Below are 25,545 nucleotides of genomic sequence, written 5' to 3'. Positions count from 1 at the left end.
ACGTGTTTTTCTCCTGTCTCGGGGTCTATTTATGCTGACCCATCTATGAAGTATATTTCTCCCTCCTGTAGGGCATTCTCACTTGCTTTAGGGATATCGTCACCTTCCCCCTCATACGTGGCACAATTGTGTTCTTGCATGTCCTCTGTCGTGCATGGCTCTGTAATAAATGTTGCAGGGTTTACTGTCTTGCACCTCACAACATGTACGTTGGGGCTTGAGATTATTACTTCATACGCTGTTGCTCGTTGGGTCGTTAGTGTTGATTTTGTTCGCTCAAGGATGGCGAACAAGGAATGCTCCGCATATAGCGTTACTGAACATCCCATGACAATGGTGGCGCTTTTTTCAATCGCGAAGGCCGCAGCTGCGAGGGCCTGTTCGCACACGAAATGACCTTGCATTACTGGATCTAGTGTCCCACTGTAGTAAGCCAATGGTTTGTGACCTAGTGATGTCTTCTGTGTTAGTACTGCTGTCATCAGTGTCCCATTGCAGTGGGAAAACAAGAAAAATTCCCTCTCATTATCTGGGTTCGCGAGGACTAGGGCGTCTGCGATAAAGTCTTTTAATTTCGAGTACTGTGTTATCATTTCCTGCGTCCATTTTATTGTCGCCATATTCTTCTGTGCTTCTTTTAATGCTTGTTGTAAGGGGCGTGTGTATGCCGCATAATCAAGGATCCAAGCTTGGGGAGTATTAGCTTCCCATCTTTTGATATCAGCTGTCCGAGGTATACAACCTCGGCAAGGCAGTATTGCAATTTCCCTTTGTCTACCTTGTATCCTTTGGCAGCTAGCACATTCAGCAGTGTTATCGAGTCTTCGACACTTTTCTTCTGTATGGCTACAGACGAGTAAATAGTCTACATATTGAATGATGGTGCTCTCTATATCTATGTTTCCAATGTCTTCCCGCAATACCCTGTTAAAAATGCTGGGGCTTTCGCAATATCCCTGTGGGAGTCTGCAATGTTCATACCTGTTGTTCCCTAATGTAAATGCTCTCAGGTATCGGGATCCTGGGTCAAGGGGTATTGAGAAGGCGTTTTTCAAATCAATTACAGTAAAACAGGTTGATTCTTTTGGCACACTACACAGTATTGATGCCGTGTTAGGGACTAGAGGGAACTCTTTTTGAATGACATCATTGAGTGGGCGGAGATCCGGGATCATCCTCCACGCTCCTCCCTTTGCTTTTTTGATCGGGAAAATCGTTGTATTGCTGGGGAGGTTGATGGCACTATAATGCCTTTTTTCAGGAGTGCATTTATCATTTCTTTAATTCCCTCCTCTGCTTCCTTTGATATGGGATATTGTTTTACTCTCAGCAGCATTGCACCTGGTGTCACCTCATGCAGCAGCCCTACATCGTGGGGCCCGGTAGTCCAAATTTCAGGTGCTACTTTTGTCATGTCTTCCTCAAATATAGTTAGTGGCGCTTTAACACTAGCCATCAATGGGTTATGTACCTCTCTGTATTGGACCATAATATCACATGGTATGCTTATTTCCATTATTATTTCTCCATCATCCTCCCCATCAGTGAACAATTCCTCATCTGTTATGTCTCTTAGCATTACATTTGGGTCTATGCATAACAGTCCTCCACTCGCACCCTTGCGCGTCCAGTCCTATGACCACAATACGTTTACTGGATACTTGAACTGCCTCAATGTCTATGGACATTATCGTGCCTGGTACAATGTCTGTGTGTGCAATTGGGCGAAATATGAAATCTGATGGTATTCTCCATTCTTTTCTCATTATCTCTGACACCACCCGTGCCAACACCTCGATACCATATATGAACATGCTTATATCAATGGGTACCCCTCGCACCACAACTTGATGAACAGCACAGTGATGAATCAACATTGCTCGTACTGGGCACACTCCCGGTGTTGAGCACACTATTCCTCGTTCTGTAAAAGAGAGTCATTTCAATTTGCTTAACAAATCTCTACCCAGCAGATTTATTGGCGCGTCTTCGTGGTACAGTAAGGGTGCACGCACGGTTTTTCCCCCCACCGTTATATCGAGATCTTTAGTGTAAGGAACTTTTAAAATAGCCCCAGAGAACCCCTGCGTCTCTAAATTCCTGCCTGAGAGCGGAAACCGCCCTTCCATAAGGCATTATTTCTCTGCTCCAGAGTCTACCATGAAGATAAACTGCTTATTTCCTATCTCTGCCCCCACTAGTGGTTCCTCTTCTGCACATAGGGTGGTGGATAGGACTGGACACGCAAGTGTTCCCTGTGGGCTGTCCTATCCGGAATGTCTTTCTTGCCCTGGCACGGAGAAGACATTATCTCCGATCACTGTCACGCTGCGGTACGGTGCAGGTGCACCGTTCGCAGATGTTGCATAACAATTACTGGTTGCACTTCCTACTGCATTTTGTCTTACCATTGGTTGTGGTGGTGGTAGCTGTCCTTGCTGTACCTGAGGTTCGTTATAGCAATAGTCTTGTTGACTCCCACTTCTCATTGGTAGCCCGTAGAGGCTACCTGGGTGCGGACACCCCCAACCTGGTTCGTTCTCCATGGACTGTTGCCCCTGGAAACACCCTGAAGGCCGCATTCTACAATCTCCAGAGTAGTGTCCCCATCTCCCACAGTTCCAGCATTCCTTGGCCACCAAATCCCCTATTCCCCTTACCTCCAAACCCCCCTCTCTGGCCATGGTACCCACCTCTTCCTCTTGCCGGTCGGTCTTGCCACTGTTGTCCAACGTATTGCTCTTCTCCGTTCCACTGTCCTGGCCCTCCTGTAGCCCGTAGTGCTGCTATTGTTTCTGGTCTGTTCCCTGCTCCTTCGTCCCCCTTGTTTTCTCGGTCTGTGGTTGTGCCGGCGTTGACGGCGGCGACCTTTGCTAATTTGTTCTGTACCAGCTTCACCTCGTCTGCCAGCCTTTTTTGTGCTATCTCCTGTTCTCTTTCTTTGATCCTCCTGCAGAGGTGCACAATTATACTCTGTATTTCAGGCCAGCCCTTGGCTTCTATCCCAGCTATTTTGTCCAAGGCCTTCTGCACCTCCTTCGGGAGCCCCTTCTTGATGATGAAATAAAACAAGGCGGTGGACTGGTTCCACGCCGTGCCAGTTTCACTTCTCCATAAATCCTGCACCCGTAGTATGAATTGTGTAGGATCCTCGTTCTCCTCCATTGTACACTGCATCATTAAATGTAAATCTGGAATATCTGGAAACGTGCGCCTCAATGCATCCTATACCTGTGCTCGAACATTATTGAACGCCGATCCATCGTGGCGATCACAACTCATCGTTACTCCAGGAAATCCGGCTCTTTCCAACACTGCGTCTGCTTGGTCACCAATTGCTGACACTAATAAGCTCTTCACATCCCCTATTGCTAGCGGCACTCCTGCTGTGTATTTCTCAAAGGCGTGTATCCATTTCCCGGCCCCTCCCGACAGTGAGGTGAGGACCTTTAGCAAGTTGTTTTTGTCCATTTGTGCCCACGGAATGTAATGTGGCTTACCTGCTCCTTTATGTATCAATGGCATTTGCAACTTGTGTTTCTTCCCTATCTTACTTACCGCACCTTTCTTTGTCTTACTTACCATCATATTTCCCTCTCGCTGTCCTAACCTACCTTGCCATAGTGGTGGTGTTGGGGTGTCTGGGCACCGGCGGTTTAGCAGTGGGGACCCTGTCTCGGATGCAGCCCCTTCATACTCGTCTAAGTCACTCCACACTTCTTCTATTTCTGATACTTGTCCATTGTTCCCTTCACATCCTTCTCCTCTCTCACTTTCTGGGGTAGGTGGGCGTATAATCCTCACGTGTTTGTCATTTAGATGGAATAGGAACTCCCCTGACCGCCACTCCTTCTCTTGCCCTTGTGGTATGAGTGTTCCTTGTGATGATACTGACCGTGCTGGCTCGTCTCCTGCTGGGTTTAATGTTGGTGTTAGATCCGCTATAGATAATGGTGGCACCTCCCTCCTTCTGGGAACATCTGGCTCCTATCGCACAATGCTCGTAGCCGCATTATATCCATCTGTGCATGCGCTAGCTGACGGTCTAATTCTCCAATGATATGTGCTAAATTCACGGGGGGTGCGATTGTTGGGCCATACAAACCTCCTTTATCAGAAGGGGGTGGTGCTGTGGCAACTGCTCCGGTTGTAGGTGTTGGACATGCTGGTACATACAGGGGCTCACTATATCCTACTGCTGGTCTGGACATTAGAGGGTATATTTTCGTTGTATCACCTTCAGCTGTAGTGGTTGTGCACTCGCCCTTTGGTGTTCCACTTACCTCTTCCTGTGTTTTCTGTTTCATTCCACTTCTCCTTGCTTACCTCTGCTACCGGCGCAACTTCCTCAAACATTCGCCATAAGTCTAGTACTTCCCTTCTGTTTTGCAATTGTTTCCCCTTATACTTTGCTAACAAGTGTGTAGATACTAGATCTAATACTCTTGTCGAATGACCCACCTTCTGGCCAGATTGGTGTCACACTCTCCATCAACCATTGATCATGATATTTTTGCATTTTCTCACTGTATAACGGAAGGTGCTGACAAATATGTAGTGGTGTTATTCCTCCCATGATGATGTGTTTCCTTCCCTTCCTCTGTCTGTGCTTACCTTTTGACCTCCCTTTCCACTTAATCACTATTCACCAGTTGAATATATCACAAACCTTGTCAATTGCTTGTAATTTGTATCTATGTATATGTATCCAGATATATATCAGCCCCCTTTCAACGTTAACCTTTTAGTTATTGCATGTTCAAATTCAACAGTTCATTGTTGCATAGTTTGCCACTTTAACCACAAATTAACCACGGAACTTGGAAATCCTTGACAAAAAATGGACAGAACATAAAAGCACATATAACACTTATCATGCACATGCAATACCTGTGCGCGTTTTCTTCCCCGTTGCTCCCTTTTTTCCCACCCCCTTTCCCGTTTCACCTACTCTTCTCATTCACTCCCCACCTCTTACACCCTCCTACTCTTTTCCAAGAATCCTTTCGTACCCTGAAAAAGAAGGTTCTAAATAATTACTCCGAGTCTACTCAATATACAAGACTCCTACTATTTTCTCTGTAACTTCACTTATTTATTCTGCACTGGACGAGAATGCTACGCGGTGCCGCCTTCTACCTCGTTCGGGCTAGTATACCACTTCCCTTTTTCTCTTCACTTCTTACCAAAACCTAATGGCCATATAAAGGATAGATCAGAAAAGCCTCATCACTCACACAGGCCCTACTCTTCCCTGCTACCCGTTACCACCTGTCCCCCCCCTATTTCCCTCTTACCTTTCCTTTGTAACCTTCACAACCGGCACTCACGTGTTCAGTCAGGTGACCCGAGGGTCGCCGCTCGCAGTCCGACCCCAGTCAGGCTCGCACCCCAACCAAGCCGTGGCCCGCCTCGGCGAGCAGCTTTTCAGTCGGGTATTTGTCAACCGGGAACCCTTGACCCTTCTTTGTAGTGCGCGCAGGCTGATCGACCGCGGAGGCAATGGTTTTGCTGGGGGGCAACCAGGATCTCGCCGCTCAGCGCCGGCCTCGAGGCACCTCTCCAATCACGTCGGGGTCAACAAATGTTTGTGCCCACCCTGTCTAACACGTGTAAAAATGAATAAGACAGACACTCCCTGGACAGGGAATAAGGCACAAAAGCGCAGGCTGCGAGAGTTCCAAGGAAGGTTAATCTAGATCTCCGAGAGCACTCTGACCACATCAAAGTTACAACACATTTATATAGTACATCTACATTTTTGACATATGATGCTACGTTGGACCAGGATTGGTCAGCCGTGGTGGTGACTTAGGTGTGGGCATCATCTCTTCCTCCGGGTTGGTTGCTTGGCTGGCAGGAGGATTGACGTCAGACATTGTGCTCCGGATGGGTGAAGGTCAGGTCGCTGTGAAACACGGTGGTCACTAAGCTAAGAAAATACATTTTGAATAATGCATGCACTAAATAACAGTTGATCAAAAGACTCTTAGTAGTGTATCATGTCGTTATACAAATCACAAAAGGGCTTACACCATCTACACATTTGGGTTACACAGGTCACAGGTTTAAGAGCCTTGACCACTATAATACTGTCATTGAACTATAGGGTTAGTCTCACAAGAATCTCAGGTATGTGGCATTTGTTAGTACTGGGCACGATATACTGCACCGGGGTCTAATGTTAGCTGGGGGGTCTGTTGGGTGGGCTTCATAGCGAGGTTGGCAGTCTGGCACATGAAAGGGATGCCTTGCAACGACACAGGGTACAATGGCAATAAGTTTCGACTGGCGACGGTAAGAGGGCAAGGACACTTTTGTGGAGATGGACGAGCTCTTTGCTTGGCTCCTGTCGGTGCACATGCAGGACAGTGATCTCACAGGAAAAGGGATGTGTTACATTCATTATTTGTTGCAAGCAGCTCCGGCCTCAGCGTGAGAATGGAGCCGCAGAGTTTTCCAGTTGGTGTGGGGACGAGGGTGGGGGCCATGTGCTCCGAGCTGCGGCGGCGGGCAAAGGGGAAAGATGCGTTTTGTACTATCGCAGTGAGGCCTAGTTACCAAGATGGAGTCGAAAGGGGGTACAGAAAATGGATGCCCTGTGTCCTGCTCGGTGGTCCCATCTACGCGAATATAACTAAAAGTTAGTATCGCATAGGGCAAGGGGCACACCCACCACTAGAGGCACTTGGTCCAAGTTTTGTACTGAGAAGTGATGGTAGAGAGGTTTGAGATGCAAGTTTCCTTACTTTTTCAATCAGGACTCTTTGCATTGCTGTTTCTGTAATGCTGCTGTCTAGGGTTACTCCCAAGTATTTGAATTCCGTCCAAATGCCACTTTAGTTTTTCAGTTCTCTTACTGGATTTTTCCAAGGACATGATTTTCGTCTTATCTACATTAATCTCCAACTTGTTGTGTTTTATGCAAGCAGATAAGTTGTCCAATTGTCGTTGCAGACCGACTGCAGTTTGGTCTAGGAGAATCAAGTCGTCTGTGTACAAAAGACGGGTTGTATTTACGTGGCCTATTGTTGGAGGGAATGAGCTTACATTTTGCTCAGAGTTCTTAAAGTCACCCAAGTACACGATGAAAAGTGCTGGAGCAAGGGGGCAACCTTGTTTTACCCCTCTCGCCGTGGGGATCTCCTCGAATAGCAGGCCGGTTGGTTCAGTCAAACTCTCACAGTGGTATCCATATAGTGAGCTTTTACTGCCTCTAAGATTTCTTTTGGACATTTCCATGTTTCCAGTTTCCCCCAAAGTGTGTCTCAATTGACCTGGTCAAATGCTTGGACCAGGTCAATGAATGCGATGAAGGCCCTTGGGCTCACATCCTTTATTTTCTCTTTCAAGTTTCTCAGAAACAGTAAGTTTGCTGTGATTCCTATGTTCTCTTGAAGCCCGCTTGAAAGGGGTCAGCGCAAAGTGCTTCCATGTAGTAGTTAATAAGTTGTGGTCGCTTGAGTTAGTTTTTATAACTGCAAAACTGGCCGTTAATGGAAGAAGGGCTCTAGACACAAAGATCTCATCTATTGTCGCATACGAGTCTTCTCTTTCCCATGTCCGCATATGGTCTGTCTGATTAAACAACGAGTAAGTTATGGAATTCTCTCAATTTCATTAGATCTGTCCAAGAGAATCCCCTTTCCTCTGGTGAAGATGTTCTTCTTGTACTTTTATGGACTCTTCCATCCTTCCAACATATTGAGTTTAGATCTCCGCAAATTAATATATATTTAGCTTGTTGTTCAATATATGCTTCGTCAATTGCTTTCTCAATCGTTAAATAGGTCTCGTTACTCAGTGCTTGAGGATTGCAGTATGTTTACGATCAATGTTTCTTGTCCTGCTTCTTCCAATACGCTCTGATGTTCCCAGCTTACAAGTATTGCCAACAGCAATAAATTTGATGCAAGTAATGTGTAATCAGCTTCCAGAGCGTGTAGCCAATATTAGACCCAAGGTTGGTCTTCCTTTTTTGCCTTGTGAAATGACAAGCTCATATCCATCCAGGTGTGGTTTGTCAACTAGCCAGGTCTCTTAGAGACACAGTATGTCGAAGGATCCCAAGTCGGCATCACTTGAGGACGTCAGGTGGAAGAAGCCTCTCGTGTTCCAAGAGCCTAGGTTCAATAAATTTGGTATTGGAGGATCTTGCGTTTTCTTGGATAAGTAGCCAATGCTTTTGGAATCCATGCCCATACTTCTTGTTTGGGATCTATTTAGTCCTTGTCCTGTCTATTTGTTGGTACCGTGGCTAAGTTGTGTACAATAGTCACTTATTTCTGGAAGCGGACCACGTGGAATTCTCCCCATCTCTAATGGGTCTTCGAAAGCGTTGTCTGTTCTCTTGGGTCTAGAAGGGTCTCCGTCTTTCCTTTAGTTTTTTTTGTAATCAATACAGGTCTGTTTTCCCATCGCCACCTTTAGTTTCAGATTTTCCTTTTTCGGAGCCAGTTAGTCTTATATCATTATTCCTAGTTCTTTAGTTTGCCTGTAGGTCTTCTTTCTTTCTCAGATGGTTGGTTTTGAAGTTGTTGAACGCTGGGCTCCCCTCTTTTCTTTTAACACGTCTTTGGTGGTCGGGGTTGAACACTGTTTCTTTCTTCTGTGAGGTCGTACCCCAACATTAGAAAATGTTCTACTGCATCCCTTAACATTGCTTTCACCAACAGTGAAGGAATGTATAGATAGGACACAGCTTTTTTACCTTCGTGACCCAGCTCAACTCTTTTCAAGTCTTCTTTCGAAGGTAGGGTATACAATGAAGTAGACCAACACTGTTTTTCTATTTAGGACAGTCTCATCCCCCGTGTACAGTATTTGTTTCAATATGAATGTTCGTTTGCTTATTTCTTTCCCTTTTGAACCATGATTAGTTTTTTTGTTTCTCTGTCCTCGTTCACAGTGGGTTCTTTGGTGTTTGTGGAGGTTCCGATTGTCCTTCCTTTCTTTGCTTTTTCCAGTTGTTGCATCATTGTGAAGCTCTGGTTGCGTCACTCGTCCTTTGCCTTAGGTTGCTTCTATCTATGGCTTCTCTATTTCGGTTTGTGGAACATCTTGTTCTCATAATAGGAAACAAATGTGGTTTCTTAATTCTTATTGGTGTCTTGATTTCAATTTGCATTCCCCTATTTTTTCGCTGATGCTGCTCGTTTGCGCTCATCTTCCAATATTAGGAAAGTTAATGGTTCTTCTAAGTCAACCATTCACTTCTTATTTTTCCCCATCCTTGGAGGGCTTTGATAAGTGCTTGTAGATCTGTTTTTAGGATGTGGCGGTTCCGTTTGAAGTTCTTCTTGCTCGTCAATTGAATATTTGACTTAAATTCATCAGTTCATCATTGGCTTCAAAATCTTCTATTGTTATTGGTTTGTCGTTGAACATTTTCCTCAAAGAATTTATTTCTGGTTCTGCTTTCTTGTTGAAAGGCCCTTTTTGGATATTCCGTGGGGCTGGTGTCGGGACCCTCTTCTTGTCTATATCTTCCTCAACCGTCAACTCCCTCTCAGGAGTATTCAGTGGAGTAAGATTTGGTGTCCATTATCGATTTCATATGTGTTTGATCCTTGATTGACCAAAGATGGCAAGTCTTCATTTGCATTTTCATTTGAAAATATTTCTTGGAAATGGAATTGTAGTGGAATCTTCATGCGACACAGTTATTTGGCATAGTGGTCTGTGTGGGTTTCCGAGTATTACTGTTTCTTTGTTGGGAGCCTTCAGTTTGGTTCAATTATCTCTGTTTTTATTTATTTTTCTGTGTTGAAGGGGTGATGTTTGCGATGTTAAATAAGTTTCTACCCGTTGCCTCTGACCATTCCAAGTTTTTTGGATTTTTTGATTGTCATTCTGACCAGAAGAATTGGTGTCTGCATTTGTTCAACTTCCGACCGAAGATGACCATCAACTTGAATTGCATTGTCCAAGGCCTCGTCTACCGCTGTCCACCACGGTATGCTGCATTACTGCCCCCCATGTCCTCCTGTGAATGAGCTTGTGCCCCCCACTAACCCCAATGCCCCTGTGAGCGTGCTTGTGCCCCCCACCCACCACCTTGCCCCATAAGCATGCTTGAGGCACCTCCCACCTCCAAGCCCCCCGTGAGCATGCTTGTGACCCCCACCCTCACCCCATCAGTACACTTGTGCCCCCCAGCCACCTCCTTACCCCCGTTGAGTGCACTTGAATAGTAATCATAGCTTCCTGTCTTTCGCTGCCACCTCACACCCCCTCTACTTCCCCTCTCCGACTGTCTTTGCAGCCTCTTTCCCCTATCCTCCTCTCCCCTTTTTTTTATGTTCATTAATTTGGTGTGCAACATAGCAGAAACCATGGTGTGGTCTTCAACGTTGTCATTTAACGCCTCGTAAAGCTTGCTGAAAGGGGAGAGGGCTATAGTGACTGCTTACCTGATTGAGAAGAGATTGGGTTTCTTTGACAGGGTGTCTTTACTTGTTGTCAGAGGCAGTTCACTCAATCGTCTGTTTCTAATGGGAGAGTTAAATATCTGCGATGTTGACTCTCCGAGGGTTCTGGCTGTTTACTCCCTCTTTCCTTTCAGTCAAACTGGTGTCGTTGAGGATTGGGTGTAGTTCTTTTCCCGTTGTCGCTAAGTCTTCTCTCTCATTACCCAATTTAGTCTTGGTGTTTGTTAGGCTTTCCAAGTTTTTTTCTTTTTAATTCTGGTTTTATCCAACAAGGTAAATAGGTTACAGGTAACATTTGGAGCATGCAAGAGCATTTTTTTATTCTGATTATCCCTCTCGTCCCCCAGTGACCCTTAACCTCAAACATAAACATTACAATTCCATCTCCTTTTCACTTAATTACCAGGCAGGCCCTTGCAGTAAGGAGCAAGGGGGGGTTGGGGGTCGGCACAATTCCATTTACCTTTTTCAATTCACCTACACAGTCTTCGAGGCTAATCAGTATTAGGTGGGGTGTAGATTCAAGGGGGGATTCCATCCAGCTGTTTGATCCAACCAAGGACTTCATTCCAATACATCTGTATCCGGGGACATCCCTCCCACATGTGCCAGTATTCGGCTCTCTCCCCACACTGATGCCAGCATAACGGGCTCCTTATCTGGAACATTTTAGATAATCTATAGGGGTCATACTGCCATCTATGAAGTAGTTTGATGGCGTTTAATTTGTATTGTGCCGCAATAGATACTTGTGTAGCGCCCTGGCAGATTTTTGCCCAGATATATGCGTCTAATTCTATCCCTAGGTCCTGCTCCCACCTATGTTTCAAGTTGTCAGTTGATCCTTCTTCTGTATCCAAGAGCATCCTGTACATGTTCAAAATCATACCTCTGGTCTCAGACATTGTATCCGTTTCTCGAAAGGGGTGCGGTTACTCTGAATTTTATCACACCATTCTTTCCTTGTGAGAGTGCCCTTAAGCTGCAGGAAAGGGAAGACTGGTAGCGGGTGAATCGCCAGCACCTCCTCAAGTTCAGTAATTGTGAGAAAAGACGCCACCTCTCCACAACTGTCCTACCCTCTCGAGACCTGCATCATACCATAATTGAAATCTCGCATGGTCAGGGATTTCTTTGCGTACACCTGGTGCCCATATGTGGCTCAGAGGAGAAGGCCACGTGGTGATACCCTTCATGTCCATGCCCTCCCTCCAGATTTCCCATACTGTGCGCAGTATGGGGTGGGTCCGAAGTCTATGCAGCAGTTTGTTTCTCGGGACCCATAGCCACTCCGATACTGTAGCAGGGGTTAGGTTGTGATTGTCTAGGTGTATCCATTGTAAATCCTTTCTTCCTCTCAAATGAGGCATCAAAACCCTCAGTTGTAGCGCACGGTAATACAGCTTAAGATCAGGGAGACCTACTCCTCCCTTCTCTTTGGGTAAGATGAGGACTTCAGACGGTATCCTCGCCCTTCTGCCCTGCCAAAGGAATTTTAGGATGGCTCTCTTTACTTCTCTAAAGAATGACTCGGGAGTTTTAGGGGGAGCATTTGGGACGGGTATAAGAATCTTGGTAGACAGATCATTTTGACTGCGTTCAGTCTCCCCATCCAGATCTTAAGCTTTTGCCATTTCTCCAAATCCTTGTGAAGGCAGGTCAGGAGATGGGGGAAATTTGCTTCATACATATTCTCTAATTGTTTTGTCAAATTTATTCCTAAGTAGCAGAGAGTATTGTCCCCCCGCACTTGACCAGGCGATGAAAGTGTGGTGGCGTAGTCAGGAGCGAGTTCCTGTAGTGGGAACAGGCCGAAAGTGAACCATATTTTTCTATCAAGTGTATGGCTCTCGGAATTAATGTCATGTGGTTTTAAACGTGAAGTAGGATATCATCAGAATAAAGGGCTACCTTATACTCCTTCCCGGCTACTTGTAAGCCCTCTACCAGGGGGTCAGCCGCAAGCGTTTGTGCCAGAGGTTCCAAAGAGAGAGCAAACATAATTGCCAATAGAGAGCAGCCCTGCCTTGTGTCTCTGCTCAGGCCGAACCATCTAGAATATTCTGTTTTGACGATGTCGGATGCCCTAGGGGATGTATAAACAGCCTTAATTACCTTTCGGAAGACGGGGCCCAATCCTACCTTTGTTAGTACCGCTTCCAGAAAGCACCATTCCACCCTGTCAAATGCTTTTTCAGCGTCAATAGACAAAAGCATGGTCCTCGACTCATGAATTAGGTGGAGCGTCCTGCACATCGTGTCTGCGCCCTGTCTTCACAAAATTAACCAGACCTGGTCGGGGTGAATCAGTAGGGGCATGTGGGTCTCAAGTCTGGCTGCTAGGACTCTGGTATAAATCTTTGCGTCTATATTGAGAAGGAAGATGGGATGATAAGATCCACAAGATAAGATCTTTGCCTCTGGATCCTTCCCCTCCCCTCTGAAGCACTCCTTTGTGAATCCTCTTCTCAAGAAACCCACAGCTGATCCTTCTTGTCCAGCTAACTATCGCCCAATTTCCAATGCTCCCTTTCTTGGCAAACTCCTGGAAAAGTAGGCCATCTCTCAGCTTAACCTTCATTCCAATTCTGTTGGCCGTCTCCATGACCACCAGTCTGGCTTCAGAGCTGCCAGAAGCACGGAAACTGCTCTCCTAAACATCTGTGAAGATCTGCTCACCAACCTTGACTCTAACATTCCCTATGTCCTCATCCTCCTCGATCCCTCTTCTGCCTTCGACACAGTCAACCATACCATCCTGCTCAACCGTCTCCGTGAAAACCTGGGTATCACTGATCAGGCTCTGGCCTGGCTGACCTCTTTCCTCTCAGATCGATCCTCCCAGGTCCAACTTGGGTCCTTCCTTTCATCCATCTTCCTCTCTACCTGTGGTGTTCCCGAGGGGTCTAACCTCTCGCCCTGGCTTTTCAACCAATACCTGGTAACTCTCGGCCACTGCATTGCCATTTTCTGCTCAAATTTTCAGTGCTACAGTGACGACACAACTCATTTTCAGGATGCCCTCTGCCACCTCCTCTCTCTCTATAATCTCCGATTGCCTAACTGCCATTCAAGATTGGTGTGCCGCCAATGTTCTTTGTCTGAATGCCAGCAAGACTCAGGGTCAGTCGTTTTTCTAAGAAACGAGCGGGGGGGGGGTAGATCTCTGTCTTCGGCCGGGGCCTCCCTCTGGAACAGCCTCCCTGCCACTCTAAAACTTGAGAACCATCTCTGGTTCCGGAAGCACCTCAAGACCTTCCTCTTTTCTTCTGCCTTCGCTCCCCCTCTCCCCTGCTGATCTGTTCTCTCTTGGCACCGTGCACCTGGCCACCCTCTGTCTTTTAGGCCCAGGTACCTGCTCATCCTGTCACCCTCCCACACTGCCTCCGGGCCACCCCTTGCACTGGGGTCTGTATCTATACCCATACAGCACCCCCTTTTTCTTCCTGCACTTATCGGACCTACCCTGTCTGCTGCCTTAAATCTAGCACTTGCAAATTGCTGGCTGCAATACCACTGTTTGTTGCCTTTATTATTTATTTATTTATTGTTATTTATCCGTTTCTCCTCTGCTTCGCACTTTCCACCTCTCCCCCCTTCCATGCACTTTTCCTCTCCCCCCCCCTTCCATGCACTTTTCCCCTCCCCGCTCTCCCATGCACTTGAGCGTTCTCAATGTGACTGGGCCTCGTAAGATCGCTGTTTTGTTCTCCCCGTTCCCCTCCCTTGCCTTCTCGCGCTCTGAAACACTTGTGTACGAACGCGATAGAAAGAAAATATCTATCAATCACAGTGCTTGGGGTATTTGCCGTCTTTTGTGATCACTGGTCTTTACAAGTTTTTAATGTAAAGGTGGTGTACCTTGGGCAGGCGGGCTTATGCTTCAGTCTATCATGGCTTCCGTTTGTTGAGTTTTTTAAAATTGATTCCAGGTTTCGTTTCAGGCACCCTTTCCATTCTTGGTTTTATTGTTTTTGGTGTCCCAAGTATCTTTGAGCTCTGAGCTAGGTCCTTTGTTGCAGGGTTGTCTATCTTTGCATGGCGTGGTTCTACCGGTGCGACAAGAATCGGGCTCTTTTGTGATGTTGATTTGAATGGAGAGCCAGTCGTCGCAAGAGGTTGGCCAAAATGCCATCTAGTTGGAGTTTTTCTAATGCTCATTTGTATCTTCTCTAGTGCATTCTTTTTTCCATTTGTTGGTACATCACCGATTATTTGCAAAAGCCAGATCTTCGTTCCCAGCTTCCAGCATTTTTGCATCCGAAAGGGGTTTACTTGGTCAGGTTTTCGTTTGTCCTGTTTGCTAAAAAGGCCTTTTGGAGAATTTGCGTGTGGAGGGTTAATTGGAGTAATCCTCCTATATTTTTGGGTCTTCACGTTCTTCTGCGGACCCTTTTGCTGTTTCATCGTTTTTTTTTTTATTAGACTGGGATTGTCAATTTTTTTCTTGTTTGATGTTGTTGACTTTAGTTTAGTTGCAGCATCGGCTTGTTTTTTAGAACGTTTCCTGGGGTTCTTCGGCTCCACCTCTTATCTTTGTTCCCTCGATTATCTGGAATAGGGGAGCTAGGTCTATCCACGCCGCCCTGGTCATTCCGGTGCACCTCTCTTACCCCTGTTCGCTTTGTAAGTTCCTTTTCGCTGGATTTCAGGTTTGATGGTGTTAATTGCACCATTTGTGGCCAGTTAGAGGTCTCCACGGGTAGCAGAAGACTTGCCAGGTTTTCGCCACTACTCAATGCATGCACTTCAATTTGTAACTCAATGAAGACTCTCTGCTATCTCCTGCCCAGTGATTAGTTTTAGATTTCGTTTATGGTGTCCTTTGCTCTTTCATAGTTTCCTCATTATTGTTGTCATTTGAAGGAGGTTTCCTTGTTACTGACACCGACGTGTCATTACAGCCTTTTCCCTTTGCGAGACGGCGACCTTCGGTTTCGCTTTTCATTTGACATGGTCTCGAGTCTGCACTTCCTTGTTCCGTCTCTGGCCTTTGTGCACTCGGCTCCCGTCTCCACCTCGCCTCAGACAGATGGATTGGACGAGCCACGCTAAGGTTCTCAAGTTGAGCGTTCGTGGGCTGTTTCATTGAAGGCGGCTTTGTGTCTCTGGCTCGTTGGGTCTTCACTCCATGAGCCATTTATTGTGTTTATGATGCAGCTGCCTTTGTCTAAGGTGTTCCTTGCAGTGACCGAGAGCAACGCGAGCTTGTCAGCGCCCACTAGATCCTTGGTTAAAGAAAACACGGTTTTCACTACATGTTGTGATAAGGTGTGCGTCAGGCCCCTGCCTGGTGGGACTCCCGCATCCGTTCTCATCCTTCTAGGAGTCACTTGGAAAATCAGCAGGGGCCTGAGGGAGGCCAAAAGGCGTTGGTATTTGATGTAGTTTGCTCAAGTGGACTGAGTCACTGTTCTCTTCTCGGCGAAGGCGCAAACTCTGCAGACAGCAGCCCTCTTCCTCGTTGGTAAGCTTGCAGGCAGCAGCATCTGTAGCATCCATAGACTGCCAAAGACTGCTACTCTGTGGCTACTCTGCACCCGCTGCGCGGCTGGAAAGGGGTCTTGATCAGTGCCTTCCCTCACAAGCTATGGAAACAGGAAACCGACTTATGAGTTGCAGCAGGTCGCCAAAGACTGCTACTCTGCCGCTACTCGAGGGTCTTTTCTCCATTTGCGTCTCTATTCTGTTAATTTTTTGTCAGATTAACTTAATATGAATAAAATTCTGTAAAAACCACTTCATTTTTCATACATCTATAGTCCTTTACTATTTTACATTTCACTGCACACGTGGCTACGACAACCAACGCCTTGCCTTACTGCATTGCTTTCCCATTTTCTGAACCTCCAGTGTAAGACCAGTGCCTCCCATCTGAACTACACATTAGCATTTTAGCACTTTTTGCACCACACCCCCCCCTTCCAACCCACCACTGTGGCCTGTTTTTATTCCTGCTACTTCCAAGATGGATACCACAGCCTCCTAATTCCTGGTGTCTTCCTACTCGTACAAGGTATGATTTCTTGATCACTGCCCCTTCCACAAGTTTTTGCATTGCCCCCCATTCGTATCGCATGGGTCTCCTCCTTGCCCTTTTGTCTTCAAGCTCTGGATGTGATACCTCCCTTTGTAGTGGTTACCAACTGCGCGTGCCTTGCGTTTGGCTGCATTATGGATTAACAAGCAACGTCTCAGGGGTACACCTACCCTTGTTTTCCTCTTGGCATAGTGTGGCCCTCACAGAATGATGTGACCCCAAGACTTTGCTCAAGCCCCCCGGCAGCCCAGACCTTTGAGGTGGTCATGAAGTAGTTGATGTCATCCACATTGCCCCCGGTAAGGCCAATGACGACAGCCCTACTTAGAGTACAGTACCTGAGCCCCCAGCCGCTATTTCTCACCGCTGGAACTAGCAGGGGCCTCAAGACATTTTCATTCTGGCCAAGACTTAGCTTTTGGTTGAGCAGCTACCCTTTAATACTAATACAGAGTGCTTGTGTGATAGGTAAGGAAAGTTTTGGTGACAGGACCCTTAAATATGTTGCTACCGGTCTGGGAGTGGCAGCCAAACATAGTTCAACGAATGTGGGAAGTGATTGTCATATTTGGAAGAGTCTGTAATTGGTTTAATAGGGGAGCGTTGAAGAGGGGAGGGCCTGGTGGAGACCTTTCATATGGTCAGCCCCACTGTATGTGACGTGAGGGCTTGAATTGCAGCCTACAAGCAGGCCATTGTAGACCAGGTTTGATATCCCCGAGGAACGATTTGGAAAGATTTCCAGGATATGGCTCCGTTAATGTGGAATCGTAGGAAATGGTACAGAAAGAGCCAATGTCTAGATTCACGTTTCAGGGATTATATGTACGTACATGCCAATGAAATGCATAGTTGGTGTACAAAGTTTGATACCATAACGTCCTGGGAGCATGCCAGATGCACCATGTGATAAAGTGAGGTTAGGGCAAGGAAATCATTGCACACTATGCATACTGACGTTAAAAGGCACTTGTGGATAACATTTTACTGAACATGATGTATACAGCAGAATCAGCTCACACCATTGCAGGATGAATCAGCCGAGCCTGGAGCCAGTATCCAGAATCGGCGATCCACGCGATTTGTGCGACTCATAACTTCGAAGATAACGCGCTTAATTCACACTGCTTGGTTTGAGACCCTCACTCCCACACATCGACAAAGGCCAGGTAGCGTGATGGTAAATACATGTTTATTGTGTTCTACTTTTACAAGTGCATACATTCATTAACCTTAAATACAAGACGTAGTGTGCATTTGGGAGTAGTTATTGTACAGATTTACAAACTTTAAGGGTGGACTACGTATCTGTCCACGGTTGTGTTTCTAAGTCTTAACCGCAAGAAAAAAGAACATCACTTTGCCCTACCATCAGAAGTGTGAAAAAAGTAAGCCATGATTCAAAATACCTTGCCCAGATATCATTGGAACAGTGCAGGAATCAAGACACAGCGTCAGAGCAGCACTCGTACCCACAGATCCCCTCGTCCTACACATTCATGGATCAATGAGCAATTAACTCAGCAAACGTGTCCCTGCACCGGTAATCAAGGGTACACACCAGTGTTCTAGAACTCGGCAGAATGTGCCACCTTTGCTGAAAAGGCGACCGTGGATCGGCTCCCCATCATTGCTGGGTCGCAGAAAAGAAGAAACACTAGTGTTGAAGTGTGCTGGGGCATAGGAGGGGCACAGAGGCCATGTGTCCCACTGTACACACGAGTGTGCCATGGGAGTACTGTCCCACTGTACTCACAGATCTGTTAACTGCTGAGGTTCAATTTACAGTTCTGCCGCATCTCAAGTGCAGCAAATCCGGCCTTAGAAGCCATCCCCAGATTTACGCCACTACAGGTTACTAGCACACCAGGACGTCCAAATAACCCTCCTTCAGATGGCACAGAGAAGATTTCCATGTGTACTCCAGACTGAGCACACCGTCTTAACCGCGCTCGTATATCCATGGCATACAGACCATCCTTTCTACAAGTCGTTGCCAGAAAGGAAGACCTCTGTCCCACCAGAAGTAAACTAGTGTGTAAACAATCTTTCCTCCAGCTGCCAATGTCATTTCTTCTACAAAAAGCCAGAGTTGCCACATTTAATTTTGGCCACACACTTTATATCCCATAGTACCTAGCAGCGGAAGAGCTCACCCCAATCAGCCCCACCATCCTACCTATGCGCGCACACACTCCTTCACTGCCTTCCAGCATACAACTCAAAGTAACGGGCATGGAAGCGGTATAGCAAAAGCGAGGGACTGTGGTTAAGGAGGAAAGCATGTAAACAATCATACTTTTTGTGGAACGTAAAGCAAACCCACATACTGCCTAAGACGGCAAATCCTCTGTGTTCTGCCATCATGATACCACCACGTGATTACAATACTGTTCTCCACACTGAACCTCTGGTTTGCAAAAGTAGGCTGACATGTTACAAGATGAAGCAAACTACTTAAGTCCTCCATTTGGGACACTCCATCGTGAGACTCGGTCATGAAACATGATTTGACTCCGTAAAACAGTGTATTGGAAGATTGGCAATACACTGAGCAGCTGAACTCGTAATCCAACAAGCATGCCGTCCACGAAGAATGTTACAAAAAGTAGAACTCGAACAACGACAAACAGTACAAAAATAATCTGAAAAGCTAGCCTCTGTGCGTGATTATGGCAGTTTTCACATTCTTTAAAATTTAACTGGAAAAGGAAGCTGCGCCATTGCATAGCGCTTTAAGCGCTTTGCATCTGCTGCTATTCCACGAAACAGAAGCCTCCAAGAAACAAAAACACAGCTACCAACATTGGGGACTAGAGCTTGGTATTTTCTCCATATGGGAAAAAATATAAATTCCAATTCAAGTGCAGTTTCCTAAATCCAGATGTAATCACTATAGTAACACCAAACACCAGTAACTGAAGGCAAGACTTGTCAGCTCTGGAATTTGACTAGACGTCTTCCATTTAGAAGAAACTTAAAAAGCGATCCAGGGACCTCGATTATAAGGCTCTGGAGGGAATCTTTATTGGTGGTCACATTTATGAGGTGCCGCATACAGCACTGGCCACAGGGGGACGGGGCTCCCCTGGAGACGTTGGTTTACCCCAAAAGGCATGATCAGGAAGAAGTAGATTCAACTGAAGGATTCCCCGCCCAACGCTGTCTGTGCCCAACTATTTACTCAACTCCTTTCCCCGACTTTCAATAAATCGGGAACATTGTAATCACAAAGGCCTTGTCCTTTTGCCTCGAGCAGGTTATGTTCGGGATGCCAATGCCCTCAAGTCTTGCATTCCTTGGCATCACTTATCAGTGACTAAATTGAAATCTATCACACAAAAAGGAAGTGACCAAGATATCAAACTTAGGACCCGATCATCAAAAGTCGATCATCAAAAGTCACTGAGGGAAGAGAAAAATCACACTCTGTGGCACGACTGGACACCCACTCACCTGCTAAGCAACCTTGAGAGGTCAGTGGAGCCACAGCCTGTCCAATCACAATCCTCCTGCAGTGGGTGTTGTCTATCCAGAAAAGATTTGCTTCTCCTTTCCCCTCCCTGGCCACTCTCCTCCAATGAGAGTTGTGTGTCTGTGAATACACCCCCATAACAGGCCACTGACAGAAGTAGGACTACAGTTTAATAGGAGTCCTGTTTGTGTTTACTGTAGTCCCACCTCTATGTCTGTCTATTGCCTGTCCGTTATTTTTATTTATTATTTTTTTTTTTTAATCTGGTCACCCTACAAGTTGGCTATCCATAATCGAATCATGAAAGCAGCTGAAGGACTGTACATGATCAAGATGGTGGCTCTGCAGGTGCCGAAAAGAGGCACAAACCCGATTGTCCTGCGGCAGAGAAGGCAAAGATTCATCTTTATCCCGTGAAGCACGCAGAACAGGTGGCCAACAGATGGCATATTATGAAAGAGGGATAAAGGCAGCGAGAGCCGACGTTTACAGAAATCTGGAGCTCCCTTAATGAAGGATGGGTGGGTGTGGAGCAACACCTGGGTCTATGTGAAAGGTTCCATATATCACAAAAGTATAGGATGGAATGTGGACTTCAGGACCGCAGTCTAACATCACAGATGTATTGGTTTAAACAGATCGGCACTGACACCCAGTTGTCGAGAGGCAGTACTATATAGAGAAAGCATCCAGCAGTGGTGAAGGTTTGACATCAGAGCCCCAGAAGGGGGTTACAGTCTTGCTGATAGCGACTGGAATGTGAGGTACAAATTTGCTCACAACGGAAACGTGGGTGGCTAGTTTTTTGGTGTAAGAAGGGTTTTTGAACTTAATCATTGAAATAGATTTTCTTGCTTGCCTCACATCCAAAATAAGGATGAGGGGAAACTAATACAGGCATCCAAAAGAGGGTGCTTGTTCTTAACATAAGCAATGGCTTGGTCTATTTCAGTGTCAATGTGGTGCAAGTTGAAAATCTCATCTGTGGTCATCGAGTAGGTGTTGTCAAATGAAAAAACAAGAACCGTGTGTTCTGCGTCTCCACGAGATCCATAGCTGCATCTTAATAGGTGAGCTCGCTGTACCCTACCTCCTTGTGGGTCCTCGCCATAATCCCATCAATCCCTTTCCCCTCTTTCTCAAGTTCTCTTGCCCTACCATATACACAAGTTTGTAAGGATGTCAATGTTTAGTTACTTGCTTTGTTGTTTCCGACCCAAGGCCTCCTTGCTATTTAGAAAACCAATCTTAAAGAAAAAATGGATAAAATGGCGAGAAGGAATGCTAGATCCCTCTGCAGTTTAGGCTTAAGTTGCAAAAACTGGTTCTGTCTGCCAGAGTACAGTAGCACAGAAGAACTCTATATCCTCAAATGAGTCTTCCAGGTATTTTACTCTGGTAATGTGTAAAACAGGAGTTCCGGAGAGCATGCAGCCATGGAGCACACAATCCCACCACCGAATAAGAGACCATGTCCTCTTGCTGAAGTAATGATAGGTTTGGCCACAGGAGAACCGTCATCACCCATAGTTTTACCTATCCACTAGTGTTTAGTGTTTGTACTTTCTTCAGGGGCAGAAGCGAGTAAAGGCCGTTAAGCCATTTCACCACAAAGGAATGCCATGTACTCAGAAAGGTCAAAAGGCATGCCTTGGCTGGGAATGTCTGCTACAAAGACCGCGGCAGAGAGAGATGAACATGTGCCCATTGAGATGGTCTATGAATATCAAACCACCAGGATCCGTAAGGGGCTTTGAAAACATGCTAACAAGCTCCATTCCGTCAGACATGGAAGTTCAGTCCTGTTTTTTCCTTAACATTCTGGATCTTGTATTCCTAGAGTCATAAAGGGAAAACCAAGGACTTAAAAGTTCCTGAATGAAAATAAAATGCATCACTGGACTACCATCTGCGGGATGGAATATGTTCGTTTGTGGGCCACATCGTTGCAGAAGCAAGTGGGCCTTAAACTGCAAAAAGGGGGTAAGTGCTTTTTACTCATTTCGGATATAATTTCTTTCATGAACACCAACCTATTCTGGGCAAAGCATCATGTCCTTTACCGGATCCCCTAGAGACAGCCTCAGATACGACTACATTCACTGTCCCCAAGGATGCCTACCCAAAGTCATAACTCGGTCACTGGAGGGGATGCCTCAAAAGGACTAGCCAGCATTCTTCATGCAGAAGTGGAAAGACCTGAACGCAGGAGATCCTCACCCATCAGTAGCAACAAAAACTGAATTAGAGTGTAGAGGGAGATGGGGGTTGGAGTGCTTTGCATTCCCAGCCCACCAAAGATTAACAAGGTTATGCCGGAGCTCATGGCCATGTCACAAAGGAAGGTTCCCACATGTCAGTAATGGAGGAAAGCTGGAACAGGAGAGTGATGCACAAAATGATATCCCAAATCCCTTTAATCTCTGCGAACGGATGGTGTACTTTCAGGAAAACATAGGTAACAAAAGTCATTTCTGCTTGAAAATAATAATGCAAAACGTGTTCCCAAAACAACAAAAAACACCACTTCAATCAATTAGTTGCACAATAAAAGCCAACAAGCAGGTAATACGAGCTTAAGCTCTCCTTTCCTTTTAGAGTAGGGAGTCTAGATGCAAGTAAATTGACTGCAAAATGAATTTGCCAATCCTGACTCTGCTGCATTATAATCTCAGTCTCTTCTCATAAATGAGTGTCAATGTATAAAACAGAGGTGTTTAAAAAAGATGCATTCTGGGCTAGGATGAGGAAAGTTAAATTATCGTCACCTTTGGGGTGAAATTATCAGCAACCTTTGTCCCAGAATATCATCAATCAGTGATGAACAGAGATGAACAGAGAACACCAGAGGAGGCGGATTTTACAGTATAAAAGGGTGAACGTGCGTAAATCAGTCTGACCTCGAATGAGAACCCCCATTCGAAAAACAGATGCATTATTTAATCCAAAATTCCCAATATTCAGGGCAATGCACTTCCACCAGGGAACATGGAGAAATGAATATAGTTAAAAAGATCCATTCTCTAAAATGCCCTCCACTGCCAGACGACCCCAGCATGGCTCACTGATGGTGTCTGCTTAATGATTCTTGTATCGAATATTAAATACATATATTCCAAAACACCAATAAAAATGTTTAGATATGAAATGTTAGACAAGTTTAAAAGGGGTAGAAAGGAAAAGATTTTTAAGCATAATTACAGAAAGGGAAGAATGGACAAATGTGCGTGCAATGACTTCTTACATGTAGGTTCCGCATAATGCATGGATTCCGTCTCTTATACACTGGCCTTGGGGTTGCACATTTACATATAGAAAAATTGCGGACTATAAAATGAATGCCACAATTGCGCTAAAAACCCTATCGAAGCCATACAATATTCATGTGCGCCGCCGAGTATTGGCTGAAGACCTCTGGTCCAGGAATCCACTTGATCCACGGATGCCCGATGGAGAGGCCTCCCCAGAAGGGCTTCTCCAGGCGTGGTCAGATGTGCTCCGGATGGCTCTGCAGGCAGGAAATCACCTCCTTCACCGGTTTCCCTTCATAGCAGATCTGGTAGACCGCCGTGAAGAGCGGAAACCTGAAAGGAAAAAAAGAAACATGAACTAATTCACAATGACAGAAGGACTGTCCAGCTCAAGTAAGATGCAATGCAGGACCCACACTGCGCAAAGGGGGCTCTGGGACCCCAATCCAGTCTGTCGAGGCACGGGCGAGGGGGGTCTTTGTTCTTGATACCCAGATAGTCTTCTCATCCCTTGCCCCCTGCAGCTGGCAGGGATAAGTGCCGGCTTTCTGTTCCACAGATGTAAAGTGTCCTGTTCTGTTTTATGCCCTTTCATTGGTGTGGATGAGCTCAGTAGGCACACAAGGTATTCATTAATTCGGCCATCAAAATTGCTGCCACCTATTAAGTTCCTGCTTGTAGCAGCTGGTGACTTGGAAAGGTGGTGGGATGGAAATGTAATAGGGGGCAAATTGCTGCCACCTATTTAGTTCCTGCTTGTAGCCTAGAAGCAGTGGCGGCTGGTGACTTGGAAAGGTGGTGGGATGGACAATTTTCAGGGCGAATTTGTAGAGCAGGCGCAGAATGCACACCAGACCCCCATTAAGGGGAGGCGCCCCCCCGTAAAAAGTTTGGAAAAAACATCTTTCAAAATGTGTAATTTACTGCCCAATCATGACCTAAAAAGCATTAGGTTTTAGGTACAATATTGGTACATTATTCATACGTGTGCAAGTGTGACAGTGAATTTTACAGCCGCTTGGATTGAGAATAACTGGTACTATGTTGGATATAGGTATCCAGTAATGCCAGAAAAATAAGTTCTTATGCTGTTACTGGCTGGCTCTCGTATGCGTTGATCCTCCTACTAAGGTGGGATTTTAGGCATTACATGAAGGGGAGAAACTAAGGCACCAACAATGGCTAGAGGGATGAGGCCGCCAAGTGTAAAATCACCACGTACACATTGCAGCCGCTTTATCCGCTAAGAGCTGATTATTTCAAAGCGGTGCATCTACCTTAGCCTTGTGAGGTTGCGTGAATCACTGCTGGAAAAGAGAGGAACCCTTCGTCGGTCTAACCACTTCCAACGGTTCTTAATAAAGTGAGGACAATAGCTGTAGAATGGAGGGATTTCTTTCTAGGCTCCCTGGCGTTCAAGGGACGTCGTTGACCCTTGCAGCACCTGGGAAGAATCTACACGCATGGAGCACTTTTAGTAAGAGACTGAAGCTCCACTGCAACAAAAAACAGCAAAATGAAAGCAGTGCCAGCCTTGCTATGCATGTAGCTGCTATCCTGTGCTGCAGCACTTAAGTTACTGAAGGGCCAGACTGCAAATCTGGGAATGCAGGTGCCAACAATGACACGCTTTACTTGGTAATTGCTGGGCCTTTGTGGACCAACAAGTTGTTTACTGTCTGTACCTGGTACTGATCACTTTGGTAAACTGACAATCCGAGAAAACAACTTCTAACACCAAATCTATTACCGAAGGCTTGAAGGTGCAATTGCATTATTGGGAGAAAGGGGGGGGGGCAGTGAGGCGTTAGGCTCAGCACGCAGCCCTCCACTCTCAGCTGCGTCGGCAGCCCAGCTATTGCCCGGCACCCGTGGAAACACAGCGTGGAGTGGTGGACTTCTTGCCTGGCCCACTGTCCCCACGCCCAGAGGCGGATCTAATGGTCACTAGGCAGACCAGGCCCCTGTGTCAGGCCCCGCCCCTTTCACGCAGCACAGGGCCCTTTCTGTTGGACGTCTTGGACATCACTCCAGAGTCCAGTCTCCTTTCTTTCTCCCTTCCAATCCTGGGCCAGTGTACGTAGTGGTGGTACCTGAGAGACGACTGTGACGTAAACACGTCTCGTGATGTCCCTACACTGGCCCAGGATTGGAAGGGAGAAAGGAGAACGTTAGATCCGCCTCTACCAGGTGACTCAGTGTTATGTGTGCTGGTGTGGTTGTGCCACGAGGAAGGAGTCGCCAATCGCCATTGCCCAGGCCTAGCTGCAGAAGAGAAGGTGCTGCTGCTCGAGTCGAGGGAGGCTGTCGTCCAGCAGTGTTTGCGGTCTGCTGCTGCTGCTTACTAAA

The 25,545-nt window shown here is 46.2% G+C and overlaps 2 protein-coding genes across 4 annotated transcripts in view; one reads left to right on the top strand and one right to left on the bottom strand.

The window, feature by feature from the left end:
- Positions 1-25,545, top strand: part of OSBPL10 (oxysterol binding protein like 10) — a 2,898,140-nt gene that overhangs the window by 1,106,514 nt on the left and 1,766,081 nt on the right. The gene's annotated exons all lie outside the window — the stretch shown is intronic.
- Positions 17,646-25,545, bottom strand: part of GPD1L (glycerol-3-phosphate dehydrogenase 1 like) — a 255,694-nt gene continuing 247,794 nt past the window's right edge. Inside the window, exon 8 of the mRNA XM_069648809.1 lies at positions 17,646-23,529. Within this exon, the coding sequence (XP_069504910.1) occupies positions 23,433-23,529 (97 nt within the window). The 3' untranslated portion in view covers positions 17,646-23,432. The remainder of the gene's footprint in view (positions 23,530-25,545) is intronic.

This window comes from Ambystoma mexicanum, chromosome 2q (assembly GCF_040938575.1).
Source record: "Ambystoma mexicanum isolate Mex_15411 chromosome 2q, UKY_AmexF1_1, whole genome shotgun sequence".
Taxonomy (NCBI): Eukaryota; Metazoa; Chordata; class Amphibia; order Caudata; family Ambystomatidae; genus Ambystoma; species Ambystoma mexicanum.
This window is presented reverse-complemented; position numbering and strand designations above follow the sequence as displayed.